Source organism: Heterodontus francisci, chromosome 9, assembly GCF_036365525.1.
Source record: "Heterodontus francisci isolate sHetFra1 chromosome 9, sHetFra1.hap1, whole genome shotgun sequence".
Taxonomy (NCBI): Eukaryota; Metazoa; Chordata; class Chondrichthyes; order Heterodontiformes; family Heterodontidae; genus Heterodontus; species Heterodontus francisci.
This window is the reverse complement of record NC_090379.1, coordinates 11,992,689-12,019,502: the sequence shown is the minus strand read 5'-3', so window position 1 is coordinate 12,019,502 and position 26,814 is coordinate 11,992,689. Positions and strand designations below refer to the sequence as shown.

General features: G+C 43.4%; 1 protein-coding gene across 2 annotated transcripts in view; it reads right to left on the bottom strand.

Annotated features, from left to right (window-relative positions):
- The window catches only part of ttc7b (tetratricopeptide repeat domain 7B), a 358,122-nt gene that overhangs the window by 196,880 nt on the left and 134,428 nt on the right, over positions 1–26,814 (bottom strand). For both annotated transcript variants that reach the window (XM_068038566.1, XM_068038567.1), the window contains exons 9-12: positions 25,832–25,969; positions 13,862–13,945; positions 12,909–13,013; positions 3,584–3,701 (exon numbers count right to left, since the gene is read on the bottom strand). In XM_068038566.1, the coding sequence (XP_067894667.1) occupies positions 3,584–3,701; positions 12,909–13,013; positions 13,862–13,945; positions 25,832–25,969 (445 nt within the window). The remainder of the gene's footprint in view (positions 1–3,583; positions 3,702–12,908; positions 13,014–13,861; positions 13,946–25,831; positions 25,970–26,814) is intronic.

Sequence of the window (26,814 nt, the reverse complement as noted above, 5' to 3'; positions counted from 1 at the left end):
TATTTCCAGTATTTTCTGTTTATCTTTCAGATTTCCAGCATCCGCAGCATTTTGGTTTTGTATTTGATGGATGAAGGATTGATCAGGTGACACCTAGTGGTAAGGTTTGTGTCTAAAACAGACCAGAGGGATTGGAGTATTCAAGCGAGGAACTAATTTCTATGCTTGTGCTGGTTGGGTGGGCGGCAGTGGCGAGAAGGTCTGTGACTTGATAACCCTCTTGGACTATTCTGGAGTCTCCAAGAATTAAAGATTAAACTCCTGGATATTGCTGTGAGCAATCTGGGAGAAAAATCAGAGGGGTTTAAAAAAAAAATCGGAGAAGGGGATAAAAGGCTGTTTGACTGACAGTCACGAATCATCCAATTGGGTAATGAAGAGACTGTTTGCTTTCCGATTGGTGTAGAAAGCCTATGCACCGTAAGGGTGATGTGTCGGTCCAATAGAAACATAGAAAACAGGAGCAGGTGTAGGCCATTCGGCCCTGTTCCGCCATTCAAAAAAGATCATGGCTGATCGTCTAATTCAGTACCTTGTCCCACTTTCTCCCCATATCCTTTGATTCCTTTGGCATTAAGAGATATTATCTATCTCCTTCTTGAATATATTTAATGATTTGGCCTCCACTGCCTTCTGCGGTAGAGAATTCCACAGGTTCACTACCCTCTGAGTGAAGAAATTTCTCCTCATCTCAGTTCTAAATGGCATACCCCGTATCCCGAGACTGTGACCCCTGATTCTGGGCTCCCCAGCCATCGGGAACATCCTCCCTGCACCTAGCCTGTCTAGTCCTGTTAGAATTTTATAGGTTTCTATGAGATCCTCTCTCATTCTTCTAACCTCTAGTGAATGTAGGCCTAGTCGGCCCAATCTCATACGTCAATCCTGCCATCCCAGGAATCAGCCTAGTAACAGCCTAGTAAATCTTCTTTGCACTCCCAAATGGCAAGAACATCCTTCCACAGATAAGGAGACCAAAACTGCACACAATACTCCAGATGTGGTCTCACCAAGGCCCTGTATAACTGCAGTAAGACATCGTTGCTCCTGTACTCAAATCCTCTTGCAATGATGGCCAACATACCATTCGCCTACCTAACTGCTTGCTGCACCTGAATGCTTGCTTTCAGCGACAGGTGTACAAGGACACCCAGGTCTTGCTGCACCTACCCCTTTCCCAATCTATCACCATTCAGATAATAATCTGCCTGTTTTTACAACCAAAGTGGATAACCTCACATTTATTCACGTAATACTGCATCTGCCATGCATTTTCCTAATGGCAGATACATTAATGGCAGGAGCAGTGCTAGGTGGGAGATCATGCGATGAAACCTACTGCAAAAACATCTAGAGTTGGAAACTTCTACCTGTGACTACAAGATTTAAACCTTGGACTACTAGAATTTGAAAGAGTAGGGTAAAGCCTCCAGGATATGGAGTTGTGGGGGGAGGGGGCGGTGATGGAACTGCATGATGCATGCCGGTCAGATTTAGCAAGGGTTGTGACTTTAAGATTTAGAATGGGCAAGATCTGTATCTGTAAGATTAAAGAGCAAGTGTGAGGGCAAGACCTGTGCCTGCTGGAACAATTGGATGAGATGCAAAGTCAGACACTAATATAATGAAGCCCAGTTTGAAAGAGGAAAGCATTCATGGGCCTGGTTGAATTCTGGACACGAATGGAATGTGTACAAAAATCCACAACACACATACTGGTGTGCAGCCCTGCATAACCTGAATTTTTCATAGTCACTTACAAGAATGGTTCCAGAGATGAGGGAATACAGTTATGTGGATAGACTGGAGAAGCTGGATTCTCCTTAGAGCAGAGGGGTTAAGAGGAGATTTGATAGAGGTGTTTAAAATCAAGAGTTTAGAGTAAATAAAAGTAAATTGTTTTCAATGGCTGAAGGGTCAATAACCAAAGCTGATAAAACCAGTGGAAGAACCAGAGGCAACATGAGGAAAAAGAATTTATGCATCGAGTGGTCAAGATTTGGAATTCACTGCCTGTTACGGATACTGATTCATAGGAACAGGAGGGAGCCATTTAGTTCAAGCCTGTTCTGCCATTCAGTGAGATCATGGCTGACCTGTGACCTAGCTCCATATACCTGCCTTTGCCCCATAATCCCTTAATAGGTTAACAGAAATCTACCAATCTCAGATTTAAAATTAACAACTGATTTAACATCAATTACCATTTGTGGAAGACAATCCCAAACATCTTCCACTCTTTGCATGTAGAGGTATTTCCTAATTTCACTCCTGAAAGGCCTGACTCTAACGTTTAGGCGATATCCCCTAGTCCTAGCTTCTCCAACTAGTGGAAATAGTTATCTACCCTATCTGTTCCCCTTAATATTTTGAAAACTTCGATCAAATCACCCCATAATCTTTTAAATTCCAGGGAATACAACCCTGGTTTGTGTAAATTATCCTTGTAATTTAACCCTTTGAGTGCAGATATTACTTCCTCCAAGACCAATAAATCCTTCCTGAGGTGTGCCCAGAATTGAACACAGCAGGCTCTACAGGCCGCATGGTCTCCTCCTGTTCCTATTTCTTATGTACTCCAGGCGTGGTCTAACCATGGCTTTGTATAGCTGGAGTGGGACTTCTAAACCCTTCTGTTCTCGTCCTCTAGATATAATGGCCATCACTCCATTAGGCTTTTTGATTTTTTTGTGCCTGTCCATGACATTTAGATGACCTATGTACATGGGCATCTAAGGCCCTTTGGATCTACACTGCTTCCAGCTTTTCAGTATTTATAAACTACTGTTATTTTCTTTTTAGGTCCTCACACTTAACTACATTGAAATCCATTTCCCATAGTTTGCCTCATTCACTTAACCTATTAATATCTTGGTAATTTTATGCTTCGTCTACACTGTTTACAACGCTGACTATCTTTGTGTCATCAGCAAACTTTCATGTGTGGTTTTCTATCCTGTCATCTAAGTCGTGAACAAATATAGTGGAATAGTTGAGGCTCCAACATTCAATAGTAGCCTTCAAAAGGTATCTGGACAAATACCTGGAGGAGAAAAAAATGGCAGGGATATGGGGAAAGAGTAAGAGAGTGGGACTAACTGGATTCCTTGTTGAAAGAACCAGTGCAGACTTTTTGGACCAAATGGCCTCCTTCTGTCCTGTAATATTCTATGACTCTATGTAGAAATAATTGAGCTGTCATTTTAAAAACTGAATGTTGTTGGTCCATGAACTAGGAAAGATGAAGCTTCGTTCCTTTCTTCAAGTTCCAAACTAGTTTGGAACATAGTATGGGGTGAGCTTGGACACATTTGCTAAATTAAGAGTCCAAGATGAAGGGCCATAGATGACAGTTCAGGATACCACCAAGCCCAACTAAGTAGAAGTTAGGTGGCACCAGGTTTGGATGTCCAATGTTTTTAGGTTGCAGAAGACAGAGAGGTAAAGAAGAATGAGTTAAAGAAGGAAACAGTGATGATCTTCAATTTCATCATAATGAGAATACAGGGAGGAGGACTACATGACACTGAACATACCATGGGGCCATGGTGCCAAGCTTTGCGAGTTTCTATGCTGCCCTTACCATCTGTGGCCTGAAGACTGTAGGTCAAGCCGAGAGCTAAGAAGCCTTTAGCTCGAAACTCAGGTTCTTTCTCATTCATCTCGGTCACCAGCTTAGCAAACTGCTCGCCCTCTCCAAGCTGGAGACAAAAATAAAGACAGAGGTCATGTTAAAAAAAAAGTGCAGATGATAGAAAAGGGCAATATTGTTTGCTTGTTTGTAAATCCTCAATCCTGGAATTCACTTCAAATTAGGTTAAATTCAGATATAATAAACTTAGAGGGTCAATTCATCAACAATTTGTAACGTGTAGCAAAAAAAAAAAAAATGCTGGAATTGCAAAAACAGATGGGCAAACTTCGAAAGAGAATAGGTTACAGCTTTGAGTGTGACTTTGCACATGAATAAGACTTTGTCAGGTATCTAACCTTAAATATTAATCTGTCTTCCTCTTCCGGACTGAATGCCCAACTCTGTTAATTTCAGATTTCTCTCTCAATTCAATAACCATTGGATTTAAAATTCAGGACTAATCTCTTCATTGATCTTGCAACACGGCCATTAATAGATTCTACAATCAGCTTTTCAAAATGTATTTGTATTATTTTCCCACTAATTTCTCATTACACCAACTCCGTCAATAACGGAGGGGGTGCTGCACTTTGAAGTTTCTCTCTTTCGGATGAGACGTCAAACCAAGGCCCTGTCTTACCTCTCAGGTGGATGTAAAAGATCCTCAACTAACATCACAAACAGATTATCTGTTCATTATCACATTGTTGTTTGTGGGACCTTGCTGCACATTAATAACTGCAAGAAGTACCCCAGGAGTAGTATTTACAAGGGTGTCTCAGAGAGCATTAAATAACAAAAAACTTGCACTTATATTGTGCGTTTCACAGATGTCCCAAAGCAGTTTACAGCCAATGAAGTTCTTTTGAAGTATAGTCATTGTTGTAACGTAGGAAACACAACGACCAATTTGCATACAGCAAGGTCCCACAAACAGCAATAATGCACTTTGCACTTAGTGTGAGCTTTCTCACCTTCAATGTTAACAGTCCATTTTGGGTTAAGTGGACCAGGGAATAAGTCCTTTGTCTCTCCGAGCACTGTCTGTTAGTATGCAAATGTTTTTCCAGCCAAGTGTCTGGTGATTTTTATTAAAAAATAAGTCCTTTCTTCACTCCAGCAACAGTTTAAAATCAATGTTCATATGACAAAATTAATATGCCTCATTCTTGGCAGGTGGGGGTCTGCATAACAGTCCTTAATTCCAATAACTTCCCCAGAACAAATGTTAGACTAACTGGTCTATAACTTCCTTTTTTTTCTTTCTCTCATCTTTCTTAAATAATGGAATTACATATGCAATTTTCCAATCTAAAGGAACAATTCCAGAATCAAGAAAGCTTTGGAAAATTATGGCTAAAACTCTGCAATTTCCTTTAAAACTATGGAGTCGAAACCATCAGGTCTTGGAGATTTGTCAGTCTTTACTGCCATTATTTTTTCTAATACTGTTTGCTTACTTACATTAACTTTAGTAAGTTCACGTCCTTGATTCATTACTAGTTTTAAAAAAATTCTTTATTGGGATGTAAACATCACTGGCAAGGTTAGCATTTGTTGCCCATCCCTAATTACCCTTGATCTGAGTGACTTGATAGAGCATCTCAGAAAGCAGTTAAGAGTCAACCACATTGCTGGAGTCACATGTAGGCCAGACCAGGTAAGGATGGCAGATTTTCTTCCCTAAAGGACATTAGATTATCATAAGATCATAAGAACTAGGAGCAGGAGTAGGCCGTCCGGCCCCTCGAGCCTGCTCCGCCATTCAATAAGATCATGGCTGATCTTTTCGTGGACTCAGATCCACTTACCTGCGCTCTCACCGTATCCCTTAATTCCTTTATTGTTCAAAAAGATATCTACCGTAGCTTTAAAAACGTTTACTGAAAAAGCGTCAACTACTTCACTGGGCAAGTAATTCCATAGATTAACAACCCTCTGGGTGAAGAAGTTCCTTCTTAATTCTTAGTCCTAAATCTGCTCCCTCTAATCTTGAGGCTATGCCCTCTTGTCCTAGCTTCACCTGCCAGTGGAAACATCCTCTCTACTTGTATCTTATCTATTCCCTTCATAATTTTATATGTTTCTATAAGATCCCCCCTCATTCTTCTGAATTCCAATGAATATAATCCCAATCTACTCAGTCTCTCCTCATAAGCCAACCCCCTTAACTCCGGAATCAACCTAGTCAACCTCCTCTGCACCCTCTCCAGTGCCAGTTCATCCTTTCTCAAGTAAGGAGACCAAAACTGCACACAGTACTCCAGGTGCGGCCTCACCAGTACCTTATACAGCTGCAACATAACCTCTCTGCTTTTAAACTCAATTCCTTTAGCAATGAAGGACAAAATTCCATTTGCCTCCTTCCTAATTACTTGCTGTACCTGCAGACCAACCTTCTGCGATTCATGCACAAGGACACCCAGGTCCCTCTGCATAGCAGCATGCTGCAACTTTTTACCATTCAAGTAATAATCCTTTTTACTGTTACTCCTACCGAAATGAATGACTTCACATTTATTAACATTGTATTCCATCTGCCAGACCTTAGCCCACTCACTCAATGTATCTATGTTCCCCTGCAAAGTTTCACAGTCATCTGCACACTTTGCTCTGCCACTCATCTTAGTGTCATCTGCAAACTTTGACACCCTACACGTGGTCCCCAACTCCAAATCATCTATATAAATTGTAAATAATTGCGGTCCCAACACCGATCCCTGAGGCATACCACTAGTGACTGATTGCCAACCAGAATAGCACTCATTTATCCCCACTCTCTGCTTCCTGTTAGTCAACCAATCCTCTATCCATGCTAATACTTTACCCCTAACGCCATGCATCCTTATCTTATGCAGCAGCCTCTTGTGCGGCACCTTGTCGAAGGCCTTTTGGAAATCTAGGTACACCATATCCACTGGGTCCCCATTGTCCACCTTGCTCGTAATTAGTGAACCAGATGAGTTTTTACCACAATTGATGATATTTTCATGGGCACCATTACAGAGACTAGCTTTCAATTCCAGATTTTTTTTTATTAATTAATTGAATTTAAGTTCCACCAACTGCCATGGCGGGATTTGAACCCTTGTACCCAGGGCAGTGGCCTGGGCATCAGGATTACTAGTTCAGCGACATTCCCACTATGCCATTGTCTCCCCTACGATGTCATGTATATTATCTTCTTCCTCTACTGTGAAGACTGACAGCAAGCAATTATGCAACAAGTCTGCCATTTCCATTTTTTTTTATTTGCAATATGACTGGCTTCTGTTTTTAAAGGGCCTCCAATACCCTTCAGTACGTTTTTCCTTCTAATTTAATTGTACAAACCTTTTGTGTTAATTTTGATATCCCTTGCACGGTTCACTTCGTAAGCCTTACTGCTGTCAGTAAACTCAACGCAGCCCAGTAGCTTTTGTGGTCTGTATGGCTCAGATACTCATTGCCTTAGGTAGGTGACGCACTGGCTTCACAGTAATATACCAGGATGCCCACCGGGAGTTCTTCAGTGTGCTATTATTTTTACAGCCATCTATTCTGCTGGGATATATATTTGAGCAGCAATGTCTAATACCCCTAGTTGAGGGTTAATGAACAAGTTAAAAGTTCACACAGACCCTGCTGTGCTCAAATGTACCCTGATGTATTCAAAGTCACATAGGTAAACATTTGAGCTTATTTTTATACTGTTTAATTACAGGCTTGAATGTTTGTTGCTCATTCTTTCCCTTATTTAGATTTCAGAGCTAGAGTTCAACTTCAGATGAATAAGATGCTGAGAATCAGTCTGTTATGTTGCCCCTCCCTTACCCCCCCCACCCCCCCAAACAACATAGTTCTTTAAATCAACCTGTATCCTCAGACCATTCCTATTCACTAACTTTTCATCACTACCAATTCCAACCACTCTCAGGATTGCAATTACAAGGCATGAGAGGCTGGGACACTGCATTTATGATCCTTCCACAAAGTGATTTCAATCAAGCCACCTGGGGGCAGTTGCCAAGTGGAGACTGGAAGAAAGAAATAAAACTCTAGGACCTCCAGTTCTACTTTATTAGGGCCTTTCCATACTTTATGGAAGTTTGCTGATTATTGAACTCTTTCGCCCTTTCTTGCTGGAGAGCAAGAAAAGGAAGCAAACACTCAGTTAATGTGAATGAAGGTCCATGGAACAATGGTGGGTGGGGCCATTCAAAAATCATTACCAAGACTACATGATAAGTCGACACTGCTTTTAACCTAACCACCCAGGAATTTATGGAAAGGCCAGACAAGACAGATTGACTAAAACCTGTTCATGAATCCATTTGCAATATACACATATTCATAACAGTGAGAGGAAAAGAATAGAAAAAATTTGGATTTGTTTGGTGGTTTATCATGTCTCTCCAAATAAATCAAAAATGTTTTGTCTTAGAGAAATGTCAGCTAATGTGCACACAGCAAGATCCCATAGTCGGCAACTGTATGAATAACCTATTTTTCTTTTTTTTTATAATGTTGGTTGGTTGAGGGAGTAAAGTAGACCACATTATCCCATCTCTCCACTGAACAATGGAACATGATGAACTGGCAAACAAGTTTAAAATCTCAAAAATATAAGGGAAAAATACGTGCATGTTGGAACTCTGAAATGAGAGCAGAAAGTGCCGGAAATACTCAGCATGTCTGGCAACATCTGCATAGAGAGAAACAAAGTTAATGCTTCAGGTCTGCGACCCTTCATCACAACACCTCATCTGAAAGACTGCACCCATGACAGCACACACTCCCTCAGTACTGGAGTATCTGCCTGGATTAGCTGCTCTACTCTACAGTAGAGCTTGAACCTTCAACCAAGAGTGATACTGACTGAGGCAAACATGCAACCAGCTAACAGGGAGAGACAGATCAATGAAAGGAAAAAGCTTTCGCTTGCTATTTGAAAAGCTGAAATCATCATTTGAAATACTTGAGCTGTTTCCTTAATCCCAGGAGTTAATTAACTTGTTGCTCCGAATGACACAAGACAGAAGTCATTTATCATAAATGAAAGGATGTATATCCAATTCTATCAGTTAGTGCAGGTGTTTTATTCAGCAACTAATATTTCATTATATTAACCACTTTCCTCTGTATCCCTCTCGACAGCTCTAACTTGGAAGAGCAACTAATTAAGTAATGATTAATTCCACTGGTACAGATATACTGCACAATGTACTAATGCAGAAAATGCCACCCCCTGGCCTAACATTATTCTCTTTTCTGTCTTTAGAAATGGACTGGAGGGACCTGCAGCAATTCATCATTTAGAATCATGCCTTCTAGGACATTTGAATCAAACAATATCCACCTTGCCGTCTCCAGATAGCAATGACTCTGCATGGGGTAATGGTCCACACACACTACCAGCTTCCACTTCCTGCTCCAGGTGATCACTTCAGTTTGAGTCTAAATACCATCAGCTGGGTACTTGACAGAGTGGGGATTGGGTAGGATGGGAGGGACGGTCATCACTGACCAGCTCGATCCTGTTCACACTCCTAACACACTTTCTTGCAGAAGACATTGGATGCCAATTAGCAGTAGGAAGGCCTGGCTGATTTCCCCCTCTAGCTCAGGGCTTCGAGGACCCAGGGATGTCAAACTCAATTGGTATGGTGTGCCTGTTTTGATATCCCGGCACTTGGCATTACCACATTCACCAGAAGTTATTTGAACGCAGCGGGGAAGAAATTGTGTTTCATCCATTCTATGCGTGGTAAACAGATGCAATGTAGACCAATTTCTGGGCCAAGGTTTTACCATCTGTTCCTGTTTCCGGTCACCCTTCAACGGGTGGCAGTTTGGAGTGCACGTGGGGGTGGGCAATGTTACAGAGCAGAAGGGAGGAGATGGTGGCTGCAGCAGGGATTTAAAAGCAGCCGTTCTCTTGGACTATTAGAAGCGGTGCTCAGGGCTTTCATGTCCCATTCTGGGGGACTAAGCTCAGCATACTGCGGGCGGGATGGAACTGGTCCACAGTCAAGATCAGCTCACTTAACACCGACGAGGGATCAAACAAGGTGTGCCCCAACTGGCACAGTCCCACAACAAGCACTGCATTTATTTGCATATCTGCATGAAACAATCAGAAAACCTTGAGACTGTCACTGCATCGATCAAAAATTTGGCTTGTGACAGGCTTATTTGCCCTTCTCCACTGTGGTTCTGTTTTGGGCTCTTCTTTTCCCCATCTGGCAGAGAGCCTCATTCTGAGCACCAGCAGTATCAGCCAGTGGCAGCGACGAAGACTAATCAGTAAAGCTGATTTGACAGCTCATGGTACTCACCTATGCTCTATGGGCCTTGGTTCTGCCCCTCTGCACTGAAACGCTAGTGACAACACTGTCTGCAACTTAATGAGCTTCAGTCTAACAATGCTGCATTCACAGAATGATGAGCAGCTCAAATCTGCCACACAGATCAATGCTCTGGTTTACAAAGGGTTCTGAAACAAAATAAAACTTCAGAGAGAGTGCAGAGACCCACAGCCACCTTCATAAAGGAACTCGCTGCCTATAAAACAACAGCTGTACTCATTTAAATTCTGATCAGCACCTCTAAAGTTTTGCTTTAAAGGTTAAATTTCCAAAAATTCTCATCAATCCTCCTCTGTTCCCCGTTCCCGATGTACCTTGTGTTATGGATGACAGATGCCACTTTTTAAATTGTAATTGCAGTACGGTGAAGTGCTGAGTGTATCAGTGCTGTAAGAGGGTTGTGAGAGCATGCGATAGCACTGGTGGGATGCAGGATAGCAGGAGGGGTTGTGAGGTCTGGGAGTAGCATGTCAAGGTGTAGCAATGATGGGAGTGTACGTTGTTTAATACTATTGTTAAATACGATTGTTAGATAGTATTGTTAAATACTAGGGAGGTTGAGGTCTGGGACTGGGAGCACAGACAGTATGAGGTGTAGCCACACTGGACTGTATCGGGGTATTGGAGATTTGGGAAGGGAGCTACAGCTTCTACAAGCACTTGGGAAGAGGGTAGCAGGCTGTTGAGAAAGGAAGAAATCTGGGGTTTGGGGAGAGCTGTCCTAGGCCCAACCATCTTCAGCTGCTTCATCAATGACCTTCCTTCAATCATAAGGTCAGAAGTGGGGATGTTCGCTGATGATTGCACAATGTTCAGTACCATTCATGACTCCTCAGATACTGAAGCAGTCCATGCAGAAATGCAGCAAGACTTGGACAATATCCAGGCTTGGGCTGATAAGTGGCAAATAACATTGGTGCCACACAAGTGCAAGGCAATGAACATCTCCAATAAGAGAGAATCTAACCATCTCCCCTTGACATTCAACGGCATTACCATCGCTGAATCCCCACTATCAACATCTTGGGGGCTACCATTGACCAGAAACTGAACTGGAGTAGCCATCTAAGTACCGTGGCTGCAAGAGCAGGTCAGAGGCTAGGAATCCTGCGGCGAGTAACTCACCTCCTGACACCCCAAAGCCTGTTCACCATCTACAAGGCACAAGTCAGTGTTGGAATACTCTCCACTTGCCTGGATGGGTGCAGCTCCAACAACACTCAAGAAGCTTGACACCAACCAGGACAAAGCAGCCCACTCGAATGGCACCCTATCTACAAACATTCACTCCCTCCACCACTGACGCACAGTGGTAGCAGTGTGTACCAACTACAAGATGCACTGCAGCAATGCACCAAGGCTCCTTAGACAGCATCTTTCAAACCCGCGACCTCTACCCCTGCAAGAAGGACAAGGGCAGCAAATGCATGAGAACACCAACACCTGCAAGTTCCCCTCCAAGTCACACAACATCCTGACTTGGAACTATATCGCCGTTCCTTCACTGTCGCTGGGTCAAAATCCTGGAACTCCCTTCCTAACAGCACTGTGGGTGTACCTACCCCACATGGACTGCAGCGGTTCAAGAAGGCAGCTCACCACCAGCTTCTCAAAGGCAATTAGGAATGGGCAATAAATGCTGGCCTGGCCAGCGATGCCCACATCCCATGAATTAATTTTTTAAAAGTAGCATGGTAAGTGGGCTTTCTTGGAGATGGGTTGCTGCAGCGAGGAAAATATATGGGTAGTTGGTGGAGCAGGGACAATGGAACTTGGCAGGAGGGAGCATGGGGGATAAGCTACCGACGCTTGAGTATCAAGCGGAGAAGAAGGGGAAAACAGAGTGTTATTCGGAGCAGCAGTAGCGACAGGTGACACACAGGAGCAGGAAGTCAGTCATTTACAGCACAGAAGGAGGGGCCATCGAGTCCATGCCAGCTTTCCATGGAGCAATCCAGTCAGTCCCATTCCCCCGCTCGATCCCTGTGGCCCTGCAAGTCTCTTTCCTTCAAGTGGCCATCCAATTTCCTTTTGAAATCACTGATTGTCTCCGCTTCCACCACCCTCATAGGCAGTGATTTTGTCATTACCACTCGTTGCATAAAAAATTTCTTCCTCACATTCCCCCATGTATCTTTTGCCCAAAACCTTCAAGTGTGTCTCCTAGTCCTTGTACCATCAGTTAATGGGAACAGCTTTTCCCTTTCTAAGACAGTCATAATCTTGTACTCCTCTATTAAATCTCTCCTCAATCTCCTTTGCTCCAAGGAAAACAACCCCAGCTTTTCTAACCTAACCTTGTAACTAAAATCCCCCCCATCCCTGGAAACATTCTGGATAAATCTGGAACAGCATGAAGATGGAATATATTTGGCAAGAGGCAAAATAGAGGAGTGGTGATGGGGAAAGGCACTGGTGTTGCGGTGAGGATGGCTGTTGAGAGGCAGCAGCATGGAGTGTAAAAATGCACAGGCACTCTGATGGGTAAAACAACTTGCATTTTTGCAAGCGCCTTCAACATAGTAAAATGTCTCAAGGTGCTTCGCACAGGAGCCTTATCGGACAGAATCTGACACTTAACCAAATAAGGAGGTTAGGATTGGTGATTGAAAGCTTGGTCAAAGAGACAAAATGACTTGAGGGAGAAGAGAGAGACGGAGAGACAGTGAGGGAATTCCAGAGCTCAGGGCCTCTAGGCAGCTGAAGGCATGTCCTCCAACGGTGAGATGATTAAAATTAGGGATAGGCAAGAGGCCAGAATTAGGGCAGCGCAGAGTCATGGAGGCTTGTAGGGCTGGAGGCGGTTGCAGAGGGAGGGTCGAGGCCATAAAGGGAACATAAGAACATAAGAATGGAAAAAAAGGATGAGAATTTAAAAACTGAATTAAAGTCAATATTTAAATATAAAGAGAATTTACATGACTTACCCAGTGAAGAGATCCGATGCACAATTTGGTTGCGAGGAGTGGAATTGTGGGATCATCTGGTCTTAGCCTTATACATTCTCTCAGTACCCTCACTGCCCGGGCAGACTAGGGAACGACAATGGTAGAAAAACATCCCATTTTAAAATTATTCATAGAGCTAATGTCTCAATTTAAAGTTTCACTTTCTTCCTTCTTCTGGGTCCAATCCAGCTAAGTCACAAAAAACCAGGAGAGGTTGATTATCGACTTTACAGTTTCAACCCCAACTGCTATACTTGGTATTAAACGAATTATAAGCCACAGATGTATGTCATTCAGGTGCTGCTTTTCAGGTCAGATGCTAAATCTGAGATCCTGCTGACCTCTCAGGTGGGTATAAAAGATTCCATTAGCATAATCGAAGACTAGGGGAGTTCTCCCATGTGTCCTGATAAATAATTATCCTTCAACCTCTAAAACAAACAATTTGTTCATTATCTCATTGCTGTGCATAAACTGGTTGCTGCGTTTCCTACAAGAGTGATTACACTTCAAAAGTACTCCATCTGAGCTTTGGGATATTGTGTGACTGTGAAAGACGCTATAGAAATACAAGTCATTTTTATCACGACTCAATGAATAGTTTGTGCACTTCAAAGACCAACAAAAAGCAATGAGATAAATGGCCATAATAACTGCTTTAGTAAAGTTTAGAGGGATAAATATTGGCTAGGATACTGCCCTGCTTTTCTGCAAATAGTGCTGTGGGATCTTTCACGGCTACCTGAGAAAACAGGCGGGACCTCAATTTAACCTCTTGTTCAAAACACGGCGCCTTTGACAGTGCAGCACTCTTTGAGGGAATGCAGCAGAAAAAAAGAACTAATGGGAAATAAGCTTATTGGCAGTTACAATTTTGTTTGAATCGATTAAAAGTATGTTGCCACAACTCAGTTTTCTTTATTTGTACTCACCTTGCCAGCAGCCATCAGGGACAATGCAAACTGGTACCAAAGGTGAAATTCTTCAAATGTAAACTTCATTGCCCGTTCCAAGCACTAGAATTAAAAAATATTAAAACATCTTCATTGCTCATATTTGCTTCCATATCACAGCAGTCCACTTGTCAACTTTTTCCTGATTCGCAAAGGTTGCGTTCAGACTAAGAAATCTCGCATCTATGTGAAGCCAATGAGGCTGCAGTGTAAATCTGGACCCCAAGGTTCAACCGGACCAGTACAAAGTGGAATGGCACGTCCTTCTCCATGGACTTCAGCAAATTTAATACTCGTGAGGAGCAAAACTGACCAGTACTAATACTACAGTTCCAGTAAAAATGCAGCCCAATAAGCGTGCCTCAGCCTATCTGCTGCTGAAATCCTCATCCATGCCTTTGCTATCTCTAGACTTCAATATTCCATGCTCTCTTGGCTGGCCTCCCATCTTCCATCCTCCGTAAACTTTAGCACATCCAAAATTCTGCTGCCCATATCCTAACTTGCACCAAATCTAGTTCACCCATCACTGCCGTGCTTGCTGACCTACACTGGCTCCCGCTCCGGCAACAGCTCGATTTAAAAATTCTCATCCTTGTTTTCAAATCTCTCCATGGCCTCACCCCTCCCTACGTCGTAACCTCCTCGAGTCCTATAACCTTGCAAAAGCTCTGCATTGCTCCAATTATGCCTTCTTGTGCATTGCCAATTTTAATCACTCCACCTTTGGTGGCCATGCCTTAATCTGCCTGTTTCATAAGCTCTGGAATCCCCTCCCCAAAACTCAGTGCCTCTCTCACCTCCTTTAAGACTGTCCTTAAAAACTACACCTTTTTGGTCATTTGTCCTAACATCTCCTTACGTGGTTCAGTGTCAAGGCTCCTGTGAAGCTCCTTAAGATGTTTTACTGCATTTAAGATGTTCAATGGATGCAAATCTTTGTTGCAGAAAGGTTGCCATTAGTTGCCAATACATAACATAATGTGTCCTAGCAACACATGTTCCAGATAGTCTAGCAAAACATGGTCCAGAGACAGCTCGTCAACACAAAACATGCTCCAGAGTGAGGTCTTGCTTTATGACACAAAAGCAAAATACTGCAGATGCTGGAAATAGGAAATAAAAACAGAAACTGCTGCAAATGCTCGGCAAGTCTGGCAGCTATTGTTAGGAGAGAAATAGAGTTAACATTTCATGTCCACGACCTTTCATCAGAACATTGACGAAAGGTTCTGACGAACGGACATCCACTTGAAACGTTAACGGTTTCTCACTCCACAAATGCTGCTTTCTGATATTATCAGAAAATTAATTGACCCATCACTCTGTGCTAGTTTAATTCAACTGCAACAATTTACTCTGATATCCTGCCCTTCACTTTCCCTGTATCCTTTGGTATTCCTTTTCAACTAATTAATATATTCTTTCAGATGTACATAGACCGTTAGATCTGCCAAGTGTAGTATGCCCTCTGAAGTCACTGGGTGACTCAAATCTGTACTTAATCTTGGGAAAAAAAAGTTCCATATTCTCTCAAAAAAACTACAAGACTTAAAAAAGACTTCCACTCCAGGTAAGGTCTAAGAATTGCTTGAGTAAAGAGCAAAACAAAATTCAGTACATTTATTGTGACAGTGTGAAGCTTATCAAATCGATGCACCAAAATTAAGGCCAAGAATGTGATTAAGCATAAACAATATAAGGCGAAAAGATTACAGAAGTTTAGGGGAGTACAATATTTTCCTTTCCTTTTTTCAAATGGCTAAAATTAAACAATTTCTGAGGTTAGCAACAGACAGGCAAGCTCCACCGTCAATCAGTCTCTGAGCCCTTTCTCTGTTTCCTATTGCTAAGCTTATCTTGCATGTTACCAGAGTCTGCAACAGGTTCCACCTCCCGTAATGCTAACTTCAGGAAATGGATGGGGTAAAAGAAAGGCAAGCAAATAGCTGAGCTCCAAAAATAAAAAAAATGGACAGGCAAATGTCAAAAAGGAGGAGGATGATCTTTTTGGGCGCTCTTGACATATCCCCCAAAACAGCACTAGCGGTTTATGTAAAATAGTCCTCTCACCATGGCTCAGTCGGTACTGTCTGAGAGTACAGGCTGGAAAGAAAACTACTCGGTGTTGATTTTGGATCGAATTACAGCTTTATTGCATGTCATCATTATTTGCTTTAGGATTAAAAAATAAAACTGCAGCCATTCTTCTCAGGTCAGTTTGGTCTGATGTTCTGTACTTCATTCAGCTAGAGAGACATTAATCATCAGAATGAGGTCCATTAGAGGGATCAGTAAACAGCCAATGTTAGCGATTTAACCCTTTACACTTGCAGTTCATTCACTGATGTAATAATGAAGCCATATGATCCAGAAAGGTTGAATCCCTGGCTTCTGCTGAGTTTCTTGATCTCAGCCAGGCCAGCGCTACAAGTAGACTCGGTACTCCTGAGGAAGAGGGTCAAAATCAGTCAGAGTCCATTCATCTGATGAATGTTCAATGATCAGTTAAGAGAAAACGTGCGCATACGGATCCTAGATGAATGCTGGTTGGCTATTCCACCATGGGGTACCTCGGTCAAGCCTAATCCAGTCCTCATCTGGTGCCCACATATATTTGTTATCAGTCACTAAAGAGCAATCAGGAATATGAACATACAATTTAGGAGCAGAAGTAGGCCATTCGGCCCCTCATGCCTGCTCCGCCATTCAATAAAATCATGGCTGATTTGTTTGCATCTCGAATTCCACACTCCCATCTACCCGATAACCTTTGATTCCCTTGCCTAACAAGAATCAATTTACCCCCGCCTTAAAATTATTCAATTACCCTGCCTCCACCACCATCTGAGGCAGAGAATTCAAAAGTCACACAACCCTCAGAGAAAAAAATTTCTCCTCATCTCTGTCCTCTGGTAGGAGGAACAGAAGTGCAGAGCATTTCTTAAATGGTAAGCGATTAGAAAGTGTAGATGTACAAAGGGACCTTGACAATAAGTCACTGAAAGCTAACATGCAGGTGCAGCAAGCAATTAAGAAGGCTAAAGGTATGCTAGCCTTTATCGCAAGAGGATTTGAGTACAGGAGTAGTGAAGTCTTGCTTCAATTGTATAGAACCTTGGTTAGACCGTACCTGGAGTACTGTGTGCAGTTCTGGTCCCCCTACCTTAGGAAGAATATTATTGCCAGAGAGGGAGTGCAACCAAGGTTCACCAGACTTGTTCCCGGGATGGCGGGACTGTCCTATGAAGCGAGATTGGGGAAGCTGGACCTGTATTCTCTAGAGTCTTGAAGAATGAGAGGTGATCTCATTGAAACCTAGAAAATACTTAAAGGGATAGAAAGGGTAGATGCAGCTAAGATGTTTCCCCCAGTTGGGGAGTCTAGAACCAGGGGACACAATTTCAAAATAAGGGGGAAGCCACTTAGGACAGAGATGAGAAATTTCTTTACTCAGAGGGTTGTGAATCTTTGGAATTCTCTACCCAAGGGCTGTGGAAGCTCAGTTATTGAGTATGTTTAAAGCAAATATTGACAGATTTCTAAATACAAATAATGTAAGGGTTTATGAGGATAATGTGGGAAAAAGGCATTGAAGTGGATGATCAGCCATGATCATACTGAATGGTGGAGCAGGCTCGATGGGCTGAATGGTCTACTCCTGCTCCTATGTTTCTAAAAGGGCAATCCCTAATTTTAAAACAGTACCCCCTAGTTCTGGACTCACCCACAAGAGGAAACATCCTTTCCACATCTACCTTGTCAACACCGTTCAGGATGTTATATACTTCAATCAAATGACCCCTCACTCTTTTAAACTCCAGTGAAACAAGCCCAGCAAGTCCAACCTATCGGGAAGATTAGTATGTGAAGCATCATTAAAAATGACAAATTCCTTGTTCTTTGGTCACCTAAGGATGGGAACTTGAGCGTGCATTTCTCTAAATTTAATTTTCTACGTGTTTTATTTGCCATTAAAACATTCTCTGCTTTAGGGTAAAAAGCAAAATTCTGTGGACGCTGGAAGTCAAATAAAAACAGAAAATACTGGAAACACTCAGTAGGTCTGGCAGCATCTGTGGAGAGAGGAAAAGAGTTAACGCTTCAGGTCAGAGACCTTTCATCAGAACTGGGAAAAGTACTACTTTAGAATGTTTTATTGTAGTACTTAACTCCAACACAAGAAAATGAGCTAAAAACAAGAAATGCTGGAATCACTCAGCAGGTCTGGCAGCATCTGTGGAAAGAGAAGCAGAGTTAACGTTTCGGGTCAGTGACCCTTCATCAATTAATTGGGATGGGAGTAATGCTCTCTCAAGAAGATTGTTGATTTAAAGGTTATTTCACACCTACTCTGCTCAATACCTAAACCAATATTTTTTAAAAACCCCACAAGCCTGACTCCCCATTTTAAATTCTGCCCTAATCTTAATAACATATTTCTAAAATTCCACAGTACTACCTCATCAGAAATCATCAATGTGCATCAGGAAGATGCCTGAAAGTTTTTTCCTTATGATACCAATAAAACAATGTGGGATCTGCTTTTAGTTGAACACAATCTATTTTCAGCAAAACAGATCTCACTGAAAAATAGCACACTCTGGAAGCATCATTCAGGCCATGGACGATTTATTTAGTTTCCATAGTTTTCCTCCTGCATTTGCTGCCTCTTAGGGCAGCTTCAGAAACACTTTTCTCTGAAAAGTGTCACCCTGTAGAAACACAGCTTTTATGTTGATTGATCTACACTCCCATGAATAAGTGGCCAAAAGGGCTACAAATATTTTAAAGATTACTTTTTCAGTTGTGGGAGTGTCCAATCTAACATCGGTATCCCTCGGTTGCTCTTCAAAACCCCTAGCAAATAACCTCGCTTCAGCTGCAAATCCTATTTGCAAAGACTTTTTCAGTACAAATCCACCTAGACAAAGCTGGTTGCTCCTTATCTGGTACTTCAGAATAAACTCCAAACACTCTCCAATGACCCAATTCCTTTTGTTTTGCTTCTCTTAGTTTATCTTAAAGTTTATTGGCAGCCACCAAAACTTCACGATCATGAGGACGTATGCTTCTAGTTAGTCTGTGGCTTTTATTTCATTGTCTAATCTATTCAAGCTACGGCCTCTACTTTCACTTTTATGTAGGTCAGGACTACTACTATTCAACATGAACATAGCTGGTCTTCTGCTTCAATTCCACTTTTCTGCTCGCTCCCTATATCCCTTCATTCCCAGACACCAAAAATCTGTCTATCTTTGCCTTAATACATTCAATGATGAACTCCAAACATTCACAACTCTTTGAGTAAAGAAATTTTTCATCTCAGTCCTAAATGATCAGCCTTTATTCTAAAACTGTGCCCCCGTGTTCTAGATTCCCCAGCCAGGGTAAACAACCTCTCAACCTGTTAAGCCTCTTCTGAATCTTGACCGAGTATGGCATCAAGGAGCCCTAGCAAAAATGGAGTCAATGAGAAACAGGGGGAAAACTGTCCACTGGTTGGAGCCATACCGAGCACGAAGGAAGATGGTCGTGCTTGCTGGAGGTCAATCATCAGGACATCACTGCAGTTCCTCAGAGTAGAGTACCAGAACATAGAACATAGAACAGTACAGGCCCTTCGGCCCACAATGTTGTGCCGAACCTTTAACCGACTCTAAGATCAAACTAACTACCTACTCTTCATTCTACTATCATCCATGTACCTATCCAAGAGTCGCTTAAATGTCCCTAATGTATCTGCTTCGACTACCACCGCTGGCAGCACATTCCACGCACTCACCACTCTGTGTGTAAAGAACCTACCTCTGACATCTCCCCGAAACCTTCCTCCAATCACCTTAAAATTATGCCCCCTGGTGATAGCCCTTTCCACCCGGGGAAAAAGTCTCTGGCTAACCACTCTATCTATGCCTCTCATCACCTTGTACCCCTCTATCAAGTCACCTCTCATCCTTCTTCGCCCCAATGAAAAAAGCCCTAGCTCCCTCAATTTTTCTTCATAGGACATGCCCTCCAGTCCAGGCAGCATCCTGGTAAATCTCCTCTGCACCCTCTCTAAAGCTTCCACATCCTTCCTATAATGAGGCGACCAGAACTGAACACAATATTCCAAGTGTGGTCAAACCAGGGCCTTATAGAGCTGCAGCATAACCTCGCGGCTCTTAAACTCAACCCCCCTGTTAATGAAAGCCAACACACCATACGCCTTCTTAACAACCCTATCAACTTGGGTGGCAACTTTGAGCGATCTATGGACATGGACCCCTAGATCCCTCTGTTCCTCCACACTACCAAGAATCCTGTCTTTAAGCATGTATTCCGCATTCAAATTCGACCTCCCAAAATGAATCATTTCACACTTCTCCAGGTTGAACTCCATCTGCCACTTCTCAGCCCAGCTCTGCATCCTGTCAATGTCCCGTTGCAACCTCCAACAGCCTTCCACACTATCCACAACTCCAGCAACCTTCGTGTCATCGGCAAACTTGCTAACCCAGCCTTCCACTTCCTCATCCAAGTCATTTATAAAAATCACAAAGAGCAGAGGTCCCAGAACAGATCCTTGTGGAACACCACTGGTCACCGAGCTCCATGCTGAATACTTTCCATTTACTACCACCCTCTGACTTCTATGGGCCAGCCAATTTTGTATCCAGACAGCCAACTTTCCCTGAATCCCATGCCTCCTTACTTTCTGAATGAGCCTACCATGGGGAACCTTATCAAACACCTTGCTAAAATCCATATACACGACATCCACTGCTCTTCCTTCATCAATGTGTTTTGTCACATCCTCAAAGAATTCAATAAGGCTTGTGAGGCATGACCTGCCCCTTACAAAGCCATGCTGACTGTCTCTAATCAAACCATGCTTTTCCAAATAATCATAAATCCTGTCTCTCAGAATCCTCTCCAATAATTTGCCCACTACCGACGTAAGACTGACTGGTCTATAATTCCCAGGGTTATCCCTGTTCCCTTTCTTGAACGAGGGAACAACATTTGCCACCCTCCAATCATCCGGTACTACTCCAGTGGACAGTGAAGATGCAAAGATCATCGCCAAAGGCTCAGCAATCTCTTCCCTCACTTCCCGTAATATCCTTGGGTATATCCCGTCTGGCCCCGGGGACTTATCTGTCCTCATATCATTCAAAATTTCCAGCACATCCTCCCTCTTAACCTCAACCTGTTCGAGCATATCAGCCTGTTCCACGCTGTCCTCACAAACGACCAGGTCCCTCTCACGAGTGAATACTGAAGCAAAGTATTCATTTAGGACCTCCCATACCTCCTCTGACTCCAGGCACAAGTTCCCTCCACTATCCCTGATTGGCCCTACCCTCACTCTGGCCGTCCTCTTGTTCCTCACATAAGTGCAGAACGCCTTGGGATTTTCCTTAATCCTACCCGCCAAGACTTTTTCATGTCCTCTTCTAGCTCTCCTAAGTCCATTCTTCAGCTCCTTCTTGGCTACCTTTTAACCCTCTGGAGCCCTGTCTGATCCTTGCTTCCTCAACCTTAAGTAAGCTTCCTTCTTCCTCTTGACTAACTGTTCCACATCTCTTGTCATCCAAGGTTCCTTCACCTTACCATACCTTCCCTGCCTCATCGGGACAAACCTACCCAGCTGCTTCAGCTGCTTCACCAATGACCTTCCCTCCTTCATAAGGTCAGAAGTGGGGATGTTCGCAGATGATTGCACAATGTTCAGCACCATTCGCGACTCCTCAAATACTGAAGCAATCCTGACAAGCTCTTGTAGCCACTTATATGGCTCGTCCAGTTCTGCTTCTGGTCAATGGTAATGGCCAGGATGTTGATCGTGGGAGATTCAGTGATGTTAATGCTGTCCGTGTTCATATGCAGCAAGCAACATTCAGGCTTGGGCCGATAAGCGACAAGTTACATTCAAACCACACAAGTGCAGCAGCCCTCTGAAATGGCCTAGCAAACACTCAGTTCAAGGGAAATTCGGGATGGGCAATAAATGCTGGTCTAATCAGCGATGCCCACATCCCACAAAAATGAATTAAAAAATGCACTCTTCACCGGCCTCCCACATTCTACCCTCCGTAAACTTGAGGTCATCCAAAACTCTGTTGCCTGTGTCCTAATTCACACTAGGTCCCATCGGTGACCTACACTGGCTCCAGGTTAAGCAAAGCCTCCATTTTAAAATCCTCATCCTTGTTTTCAAATCACTCCATAGCCTCACTCCTTATCTCTAATCTCCTTCAGCCCTACAACCCTCCAAGAGATATGTGCTCCTCCAATTCTGGTTTCTTGAGCATCCCTCATCTTATTTGGACCACAACTGGCAGCCACGCCTTCAGCTGCCAAGGCCCTAAGCTCTGGAATTCCCTCTCTAAACATTTCCACTTCTCCCTCCTCCTTTGACATTCCTTAAAACCTATCCCTTTGACCAAATCTGACCTAATGTCTCGTTATGTGGCTGTATCAAATTTTGAGAGAAGTGCCTTGGGGTGTTTTACTACATTAATGGCGCTATATTAATGCAAGTTGTTGTTGTCAATGGCAGAACACCTCGAGGAGCTAAGTGGCTTACACCTGTTTCTATGTCCAGTGTAGCCAGACACAGAATTAAGCTGCTTCTACTCTTTCCTGATAATTAACTGTAGCTCCAGTCCTAAAGGCACCCCTCACTGCATCAGTGAGATATTATTTCCATTTTCACACCAACCACTCTGCAGACTTTTTGAGTGAGATCAGCAATCATGCCCAATTGCGTAGGTCCATTGCCATTAGAAATTGGATTGAGATGGTCCAAGATTATTACACATAGCACAAGGAGATTTTCATTGTATGAGACTGGGCTGGATTCAGACCCAGAGATAAAAATATCTTTGTTTTTCATGATACCTCATAATTTATAAATAACAAACAAAAACATGCATTTACAGAGCTCCTTTAATGTAGAAAAATGTCCCATGGTGGCTTGACAGCAAGGAAAGGAAAAATGTGTGCCAATGTTAAGAGAAGGCCAAAAGCTTGGTCTAAGAGGTGAGTTTAAGGAAGGTCCTTAAAGGAGGAAAGTGAGGTAGAGAGGTTGAGGAGTTTAGGAATCACTGATAATTTATTAATTCATTCATTTTTACAGTACTTTATATTCAAGTCGCATAGTTTACCATCCATAGTTTACTATCACATTAACTGACTGGTTCTCACAGTGCTACCCTACTGTTGGGGTAGGGGGAGAGATGGGAGGGAACAGTCAGGGAAAACAGACAGAGGGAAGTAAAGGAAAAAACCATGAGGTGCAAGAGGAGAGAGAATGAAAAACAGACAGACAGGAAGAAACTTCCCTCTGACCCCATCTCTTCTTCTAATCTCACCTCGTCATGTATTCACGATACGCTCCCACCTTCCCATCTCTGACCCTGAATGATCTGTCCTTAGCCAAGGCATCACCGTTATCCCTTTATGCTCCCACCTCAATGAATTTCGAGCTCTTCTTGCGTTGCCTTCGCCTCCAAGACCAGTTCTTTGGCCACGAGTCCTTCCCACGCACAGCAGACCTGTTTACGCATCTCCAGTATTTTCCTTCCACCTGCACCCCTCCCTCAGACCTCTTACCCTGTCTTGTTATGTTCATTGAGAACTGCCGGTGTGACATTGGCCATCTCAATTTCTCTGCTCCCTCACTCACTCTAACCTATCTCCCTCTGAGCTTACTGCACTCCGTTATCTCAGGTCCAACTCTAACATTCTCAACAAACCTGCTGTCAAGGATGGAGCTGTTATTGTCTAGCGAACTGACCTCCACATAGTAGAAGCCAAAAGCCAACTCTCTGACACTTCCTCATACTGGGCCATAACCCCAAACATCGAGCCATTGTTTCCAGAACTATCACTGACCTCACCACCACCCCCCCCGCCCCGCCCCGAGCTTCCAAATTCACAGTCCCCCAGCTCTGAACAGCCTGCTTCTCCCTCCTTCCCAAGATTCACAAACAGGACTGCCCTGGTAGACCCATCATTTCAGCCTGTTCCTGCCCCACTGAACTGATTTCTTCCCATCTTGACTTTATTTTATTTCCTCTTGTCCAGTCTCTTTCCAACTACATCCATGACTCTTCTGAGGCCAATTTTCTGGCCCTAACAGTCCACTTCACAATGGATGTCCAATCTCTCTACCCCTCCATCCCCCACCAGGGCTCTCTGCTTCTTTGACGGAGGCCCAACCAGTCTCCACCCACCATCACCCTCCTCTGCCTCGCTGAACTTATTCTCACATTGAACAACTTCTCCTTTAACTCATCTCACTTTCTCCAAATAAAATATGTTATTATGGGTACTCACATGGGTCCTAGCTATGCCTGCCTTTTAGTGGGATATGTGGAACATTCTTTGTTTCAGTTCTACTCGGGCTCCCTTGGCTCAACTTTTTCTCCAGTACACTGATGACCATCAGTGCTGCTTCCAGCTCTTGCTCGGAACTGGAAAATTTAACGACTTTGCTTCCAAGTTCCACCCTACTCTTGCCTTCACATGGCCCATTTCTGACTCTTCTCTCCCCTTCTTTAACTTCTCTGTCGCTATTTCTGCGGATCGGCTATTCATATAAACAAATATTCATTACTGAATTCATTCACCGTCTCCCACAGTCAACTACACTTCCTCACACCCTGTTTCCTGAAAGGACTCCATTCCATTCTCCAAGCTTCTCTGTCTCCAATGCATCTATTCTGAAGATGCAACCTTCCACAACAGCGCTTCTGATAGGTCTCCCTTTTTCCTCAACTGAGGATTCCCCCCCAGAGGTTGACAGGACCCTTGACCTCATCCAACCCATTTCCCACACTTCTGCTCTCACCTCTTTCCCTGCCTCCCAGAGCCACGATAGGGTTCCCCTTGTCCTTAACCTCCACCACACCAGCCTCCATATTTCACAGATCATCCTGCACCATTTTTGTCACCTCCAGCGTGATGCCACCACCAAACACATCTTCCTTTCCGGTCCCCTTCCCTTCCAGCATTTCGAAGGGACCATTCTTTCTGCAACACCCAGGTCCACTCCTCAATTACTTTAACACCCTGTCCCCTTCCCCCAGCAACTTTCCATGGAAACGCAGGAGATGCAACACCTCCTCTTTCCTCACTGTCCAAGATCCAAAACACTCCTTCCGGGTGAAACAGTGATTTGTGTACTTCTTTCAATTTAGTATTCGCTGCTTACAATGTGGTCTGCTCTACATTGGGGAGACCAAAAGCAGATTCAGTTCACAAGTATAACCCCATGCTTCTGGTGTCCTTAATTTGCCACCTTGATCTCTGTTCTCGACCTATTGCAGTGTTCCAATGAAACTCAATGCAAGCTCAAGGAACAGAACCTCATCTTTCGAAGCTGCCTGACCTGCCAAGTATTTCCAGCATTTTCTGTTTTTATTTCAGACATGGAGACAGAGCCAGCTTGAGCAGGGGAAAAGGGACACACAGAAAATAACTGAGGTGGGGGAGAAAAAAAGAGAAATATGAAAACAGAAAGGGAGGAGAATGAGAGGAGACAACAAAGTTAATGGAAATAACGAGAGAGTGCACAGTAAACAGAGGAAGAAAAGTGGCAGCAGAGAATGAAGCATAAGGAAGAATGCAGAAGAGAAAAGAGTGAAGGTAAGTGGAAAGGGAGGAGGGACAGACTGCGTGTACCCTTCACTCCTTAAACTGCGTGGAAGCGTATGCTGCTCAACCACTCCTAGAGAGAGATTTGTACATTTAATATTATCTCAGTCATTCCTATCACTGAAATTAATGTTCTAAAACTGCTGAGGATGTCGCCATTTTGTGTGAAGTAAAATGAATGGGGGATAATGAACTGTAGGCAATACTCCACATCACAATGAAATGTATTGATGGGTCCTTTGTGTGGCAGTGTTATGCAAAGGGAAGCTAGAAATGAACTGGCTTTTGGGCTGGACTCACCTCTGACAGCATTTCATATTGACCACGTCTTCCCAGTGCTATCGTTAGAAGATCGTAGACAATGGAGGCACTCTGTAAACTGATTTTGCGATCGTTGTTGTGTTCTGGGATCCGGCTCAGCACTGCATCCCTGTTAGCCTGGAAAAGATGACACACTAAATTCACTAACCACACAGATATTTTCAGCACTTCAACAAAGTTTTAATTTTTTTGCCGTGCTCAACTAAACAATTGGAACTGCAGCCACTCTAGAAATTAAGATTAAAAATTTAGATCACAATATTTTACGTCAAGCACAAATCTCGATCAGTTGAAAAGTAGCATCAGTTTTGGCTTTCCTTTGGTTCCTCCCCAGTCTGATTCCCAGCTCTCCTGGAAATGCAGTGAGTTCCACAGATGCTGGCAACCCTCCTCTACCTCACCCATTCTTTATGCATGTGCCTCAAGGAGACTGCTCAAACTGGGGGAAGGGGGAAAACAGTAGACAGTGGATCACAAATAAGTCCAGCCATGTTCCCACAATCCCTCCCTTTATAGACTCAGAGAGTCATCTACGGCACAAGAGGCGGCCATTGGGTCCATCAAATCCACGCCGGCTCTCCACGGAGCTATGCGGTCAATCACATTACTCCACTCGATCCCAGTAGCCCTGCAAGTCTATTTCTCTCAGCTAGCTATCCAACTTCCTCTTGAAGTCACTGATGGTCATCGTTTCCACCACCCTTGTGGGCAGCGAGTTCCAGGTCTGTAAAACCTGCTTCCTCATATTCCCCCTGCTAAAGGATAGCAACCAGCAGCACAGAACCCTGATTGATAACTGAGACCAATCACATTGCTTCTTCACTGTCCCAGTCAAGATCACAGGTCAATGAAAGAACATGGAATCTTCTGACTGACGCTCTACTATACCAGGTGCAACTTTTACTTAGCGACCTGCCTGTGTGCCCTCAGAAGACTAAGAGAGAATGAGTTCATTGAAAACA